We start from the raw sequence: 6,557 nt of genomic DNA, 5'->3' as shown, positions 1-6,557 counted from the left end.
TATTTTGCTATTAATTTTTCTTGCAAAAGCGTTATTATCATTAATCTTTGAAGATTAAAATTTTTAAAGTATACAGTTTTATAATATAAAATGCGGAAAAACTACTCAAGAGTTATTAGTCTAGTGGTGTCTCAATTAAATCTTAAGATTTAATCTGTTCAAAGGGTAATGAGTTTAATTTCTGAGAATCGTAATTTCTGCAAAAAGTAAAGAAGCTCAAACTCTAAATCGAATTAGTGGAGCCCATCAAGGCTTTGAACACCTATTGGTAATTATCAAAAAAAAATAATGTGGAATCACTTAAGTGAATAACAAATAAATGATCAATTTAAAAACTTTCAAAACATAAGTAATGTATTAATGATCAATAGATCTGTTAAATCTTTTTGAAATAATTAATTACTCACGTACATCCTCTATGTTAAAATATCTTGTTTATTTTAAAGGAGTCAAATCAATTTTTTATGTTAAATGAAGAAAAAGAAAGAGAAAAGAAAGAGAGAAAAAACTAAATGCTAATAAGTAAAAAAAAAAATGTTTTTGTTGAACCAAATTGACGTATTTAGCAAAGTATTACTTCGCATGATTCTTTCTCATATTACAAGCTTCAGCACTTCTACCCCTTCTCATTTCTTTAACAGCTGCCTATCATTTGATAGCTTCCTCTATGAATGTATTTAGTCATGAATACCAATTAATCATCATCTGTAAATGTTACAACTCTAAATCAAAAAGTTCTAACCTTTGACGGGATAGCAAAAGAATATATGTAGTTATTTGAATGTTGTCAAATTTAAGTAATATGTTTAACTAGTAAAAGAAGTAGTTGTTGATGGTGTGAATAATATTATGCTTTTACATTAAGATGCGTAATAATATAGCTGTGCAAATAGAGCATTAGTTCATTTTCGATATTAACATATTTATGTGTCATTACAATAATTAAAATAGAGTGAAAAACTATTCTCATGTTATTGGAGAGTAATTTTTTTTTTTATATATTCATCGATTTTCGTATAACTCAATTTTTATTTTTTATAAATGAGTAAGTCATACTCATAATTGTGCCTATAGTAAGAGAGAATTACTTTCTTACAACATAAAATTAATAAAGCCATAAAATAAATATATAGACATGACATTATTTTATAGGCCTGAATCCTGATAACGAATATATGCGACAAAAAATATCAGAAGAGTAGCATGTTTATTAATTATATTAAGGAAAAATGTGTGTTATTTTAAATGACACACTTTACATCCTTTCACTTCTACAAAGATATGGGACTCACATTTTAAAACTTTTGTTCCTCTCTCTCCCATGATTTATCTCTTTCTCTCACTTAAAATAACACAACTTTGTATCCTTTAAAAAGATACACATTTTTTCCTATTATTTTATACATTATATTTCAAAAGTAAAACTCATGAATGAGCTATTTACATTTAAGGGTTTTATTAATTTTATATTAAAGAAGATAAGTTATCTCATGTCATAAAGATAAACTTGTGAGCTCCATCACCTGAAAATTTATCTCATATAGCATGAGAATAGTTTTTCTCTACATTTAATTACCAACTTGTACAAGGTATCTTGTTTCATACAGAGAAATATTATATTTACAAATTCTTTCAAATTAAATTATATATTCCAAAAAATTATACAGTTAGATGTTTGTATTTCTTTGAAGGGGAAAGATCCGTTTACAAATTTTTTTTACAAATTACACTATGTACTCCCGGGAGAACATAGTGTAACCTAGTGTTCTCCCAGAAGTACATAGTGTAGTTTGTAAGAATTTATAAATAAAAAGTTTGTAAATATAACTCTCTCATTCTCTGAATACATAACTTAATTTATAAAAGTTTGTAAATAATTTTTTTTTAAATATAGCATTTCGTTCCTGGTAACATAATTTAATGAGAAATTAAAAACTCAAATTCAAATTAGCAACTTACTTACGAAGTCAGCAAACATAATTTACTGAGAATATTAACCCAAGTGAAAACTTAATTAGTTACAAAATGAAAATACCAAACTAAAAACACTAATGTGACAGGATAGTTGATGCGAGGGCTGCCATTTATTGATCAGGTTCAGCAAGTCCTACTACTTTGACAAAAGCGTCCCCCACATCCATAGTAGCCTAAGCTTATTTTTGTGGCCACTACACCTATATAGGCCATTAATTACTAGTCATTAGCACATTGTAGACAATATTGTATCACTTTCTTTCTGTCTGGCTTTGGTTCAACGTCTTCTGGCAGCAGTTTCTCTTTGAGCATTGAAAAACACAGCAGCCACAGGAGACCCGAGGTCATTCTCTTCTGCAAAGTTCCTTGCGTTGAAGAGATCCCTTGAAGTTGGTATTTTCATCACTCCCTGTCTGCGCTTCTGCTTGAAAAGGAGGAACACAAACCTATGTATCCCTATGTTAGGCCGTGGCATTTCATACTTCATCACCTCCTTTCCTGTTCAATTAATTATTATATATATATATATATATATATTCAACCATTCAAGGGAAAGGACATATATGAATTTATTAAAAATGATAATAATAGTAATAAAGTGAAAGCCACTCTGTATGTATCAGTAATGTGACCAAAAAATAACTTACCAAATGAGGCATCCGTTGTGCCTGGGATATCTGTGACCATCCTGTGAGTAATTAATTAAATTGTCAGACACTTTCTTTTAATAGAGCTATATATAGCTAAATTAATGATTATATATCTGAAATTAAGAAATGTTATATTTACAATTTTTTTGTTTACAAATTACACTATTACTTCCAAGAGAACAATAAGTTACACTATGTCTTCCCGGAAGTACACAGTGTTATTTACAAAAATTTATAAAAAAAATTTGTAAATCAATCGTTGCCCTGAAACTATATATGTACCTTTATATGTTTTTTTTGTTTTATCTCCGTTACTATATATGTAATTTACTTAATGAAGAGAAAAGATGACCTTCAACAATAGTTGATAGGTTATTCATATATGTCATATATATTATAGTGTCTTACCATTGTAAGTGTTCCCTCAGGTAAGGATCACTAGGGCCAGGGACATCAGGATCTGTCATAACCTGAGAGAAATTCATGGAAAACAGAAAATATATTAAAACGGTAATATGAAAAATTAAGAAGAGGATATACAGAAGAAGCAGGGATTTGGTGAAAGAAAGTACCAAAGTGAAGAAGGATCTCATATCCCCTCCATGAATCTGAACCTTAGGCTTAATGGTTACTGAGGAAGGAAAAAACTCATGGCCATTGTAGACATGCTTATTGTTGTAAGTGACAGTCATTTTCACAGTTGGAGTGAAATGATCAACTACATCTCCTATCACCCTCCCAATAACAAGAGGATCTGATGATATCATCTTCCCGGCCATGGAAGAGTAGTTAAAGAAGTACTAGCCACTGAAAGTGGGTGTGAAGCTGTGAACAACAAATTAGTTAATGTTGCTTTTGAGGGCTTTGCTGTGTGAGTGAATATGAAGTTGGAACCCTATATTTATAGCGTTGATCCCTTCATACATAGGACTCATAGGAGATCAATTGATGAGGTAAGGGAAACGAATTAAAGAATTGGGGGGAAAAAAAGTTGGAAAGAGGAACATTATGATTATGAAAAGACTGGAATTGCATCCCATCAAAAAAATTATAATAACACAAAAAGTGTTTTTCATTTTAAATATTATTTTATATTATTTTTAATGAAATTATGTTATTTCGTTATATTTTATTATTTTTTATATAATTATGAAAAAAAAGAAAATAGAAAAGAGAGAATGTAAAAATACATCAAAACGACATAGTTTTATTAAAAAATGACATAACTTTGTGTCATTTAGAATAACAAACACTCTTCCTGACCTTATATATACAAAACAAAATTTGAAAAAAAAACATATTTTTATTTTTATTTTTATTATATTCACTTTAAAATTTCTTTATATATATATATATAAGGTTTGTTTTTTCTGATCTTACATTAGATAACTTTATCTAATGTTCATCAAAACGACGTCGTTTTGGGACGGAAATTATGGTATTTTTGTAATTTTAATTTATTTCAGGGTTATAATAGTCTTTATCACTCTAATTTTTTAATTTTTCAACTCCAAAACGACGTCGTTTCGATGAATATTAGATAAAGTTATCTAAAGTAACATCGGAAACTTTTTTCCCATATATATATATATATATAAATGTTTTTCCTTTTAAAAGATGGGAAAGGTTATATTTTACAAATTTTTTGTTTACAAACTACACTATGTTCTCCCGGGAAAACATTAGGTTACACTATGTTCTCGCGGGAGTACATAGTGTAATTTGTAAAAATTTGTAGAAAAAATTTATAAACGGATAATTCCCCTTAAAAGATAATTATTTTAGTTAAAACTAGTATTTTTTATTTAATATTTAAATTTAAAAAAAATTACCCACTTTTTTCATCATAATATTTGTTTCTCTTATTACAAAGCGCGGTAATTTTAATTAAAATGACACAAATTTATATCTTTTAGAATGATAAATATTATCTCATATATATATATATATATATATATATATATATGTAGGATCAAATTTGACACCTCATCTGAGAGCCGTTAGATAAAAAACGATCAATGGTGTCACATGCTTACAAACCAGAGTCGTTGATCTTTTTTGATCTAACAGCTTTCAGATGAGGGATCAAATTTCAAATTTGACACCGGTGTCAAATGATCCTACCTCATATATATATATATATATATATATATATATATATATATATATATATAACAAGATCATTTGATACTGATGTCAAACTTATCTAACCATTGATTTAATAAATTTAATGGTTATATATAATTTATTGGGTCATGCTTATTAATTAATTATTAATTTTTAATAAATTATAACTGTTAGATTAATGAAAATCAACTGTTAAAATTTGATGTCAAACTTTATAATTTCACATTGGTGTCAAAGGATCATATATATATATATATATATATATATATATATATATATATATATATATATATATATATATATATATATATATGTCATATATATAATACAACTTACATGTTACTTGATAATGTAAAATATTTAGACTCAAATCGAAATCATTATCCAAATGACAATCGTAGCAGCAGTGGACTACAAAATTGAGGATTGAGGTTTAAAGCCAGAGGATGAAAACATTTGTCAACTAAAAAAGTGATAACGTTGATTTGTTAGATATTGCTCGATATATTTGAATAGCTGCTTTACTATTATTATGTCAGTACTCAGTACCCTGGACGTGCTTCACCATGGGACTGTCTGGAATGATCGAGAGTAATCTTAAGCAAGAAAAGAGTTGATGATATTATCTTGTAATTATGGCTTGGCTTGAAGAAATTAAGGCATAAAATGAATATTATTAAGACGAAGCTAGAAGTGAATTCCCAATTTCAATTATTTCTTAAAATATATCCAAAGGGGAGGAAGGGAGAATTTGAGGTTGCACTGTAAAACTGTAGAAAAAGATATATGTCGTTGACCATTTACATTTAAGGGTATAAAAAGGTGAAATTCCTACCGTGGGTGTTATTAGAACCTTCCTTAACTAAACATATTCATGGTGATGTTGCCAATTATAAGGTTAATTTAAGGGAGAGTTTGGAGTATAAAGGTATTCCACTCACGAAATGAAAGCCACAAATAAAAACTGTGTTAGTGGTTTGAGGTCATTTCACATGAAAGAAGATTCGAATAGAATGGATCACTTTTGATATTGAAAGAGCATTGGGGGAGAGTGGATGGAATTATTGTCCTCTATATCCCAAAGCATAGAACCATGAAATATTGTCCTCTTAATTACAGTATTCATATTCCCCTTTGGATCACTTATGATAATTATGCTGTAATATCACTTACTAAGTAGTCACTTCAATTTAATTATTATCGTTTTGCTTTCCACATTTGTAGTGTCTTTTCCTTCTATTCAGCATAACTTTATCTTTTCTTTTCTTTTTTGGGTAAATTAACCTTATATTTTTTTCAGTGTTCTTTCGTGCATGCATAAAAAATAATTCTGAATTCATTATGCTTAAAATTAAAGACAATGCATATATCCTAGCTAGGGAAACCTAGCTTAATGCTTCGCTATAATTCTCATTTAAATATTAAATTAAAAGGAATTTGTAGAATCTCATCTGATTACTTCCATCGTGTCCTCGTTATATTTATTTTAAAATAATAATAGTAATTAAAAACAATGAGTCTTTTCTTAGAACTGTGCGTTTCTTGTCATGGGTTCCCCTAACTTTTAAGTTTGGTAGCTAGAAGGGGCCACCTAATACGGGCACCATATCTAGTGTTTGGCTTGGCTTTGGTATAAATTAGTCATATTCAATATGCGAATTAAATTATTGTTTTTGATGAAAGTTTTTTAAGTTCCTTTCATTTTATAAATTACACAATATTATCAAGAAGTAACCATTTTTTAATAGTCTCTTATTATTCTCGAATAGTGTTTGAGAATAATATAAATCAAGCTCTGATACTATA

At 28.2% G+C, this 6,557-nt stretch overlaps 1 protein-coding gene across 1 annotated transcript; it reads right to left on the bottom strand.

Moving 5' to 3' along the window:
- Positions 1-2,251: 2,251 nt before the first annotated feature.
- LOC133318266 (CEN-like protein 2) lies at positions 2,252-3,403 on the bottom strand. The gene is made up of 4 exons (XM_061520260.1): positions 3,197-3,403; positions 3,033-3,094; positions 2,622-2,662; positions 2,252-2,472 (listed from the first exon to the last, which is right to left on the bottom strand). Exons 1-4 carry the CDS (start codon positions 3,401-3,403, stop codon positions 2,252-2,254), a joined length of 531 nt encoding a protein of 176 aa, XP_061376244.1.
- Positions 3,404-6,557: the final 3,154 nt, after the last annotated feature.

Source organism: Gastrolobium bilobum, unplaced genomic scaffold, assembly GCF_033153095.1.
Source record: "Gastrolobium bilobum isolate Gb01-03AN ecotype WA unplaced genomic scaffold, APGP_CSIRO_Gbil_v1 utg11607, whole genome shotgun sequence".
In the NCBI taxonomy this organism is placed as follows: Eukaryota; Viridiplantae; Streptophyta; class Magnoliopsida; order Fabales; family Fabaceae; genus Gastrolobium; species Gastrolobium bilobum.
This window is presented reverse-complemented; position numbering and strand designations above follow the sequence as displayed.

Coding starts and splice junctions, on each gene's coding strand:
- LOC133318266 (XM_061520260.1), bottom strand. CDS start 3,403: ATGGCCGGGAAGATGATATCATCAGATCCTCTTGTTATTGGGAGGGTG. Junction 2,663..3,032: donor CTGAGGGAACACTTACAATG/GTAAGACACTAT, acceptor AATTACTCACAG/GATGGTCACAGATATCCCAG. Junction 2,473..2,621: donor CACAACGGATGCCTCATTTG/GTAAGTTATTTT, acceptor TTAATTGAACAG/GAAAGGAGGTGATGAAGTAT.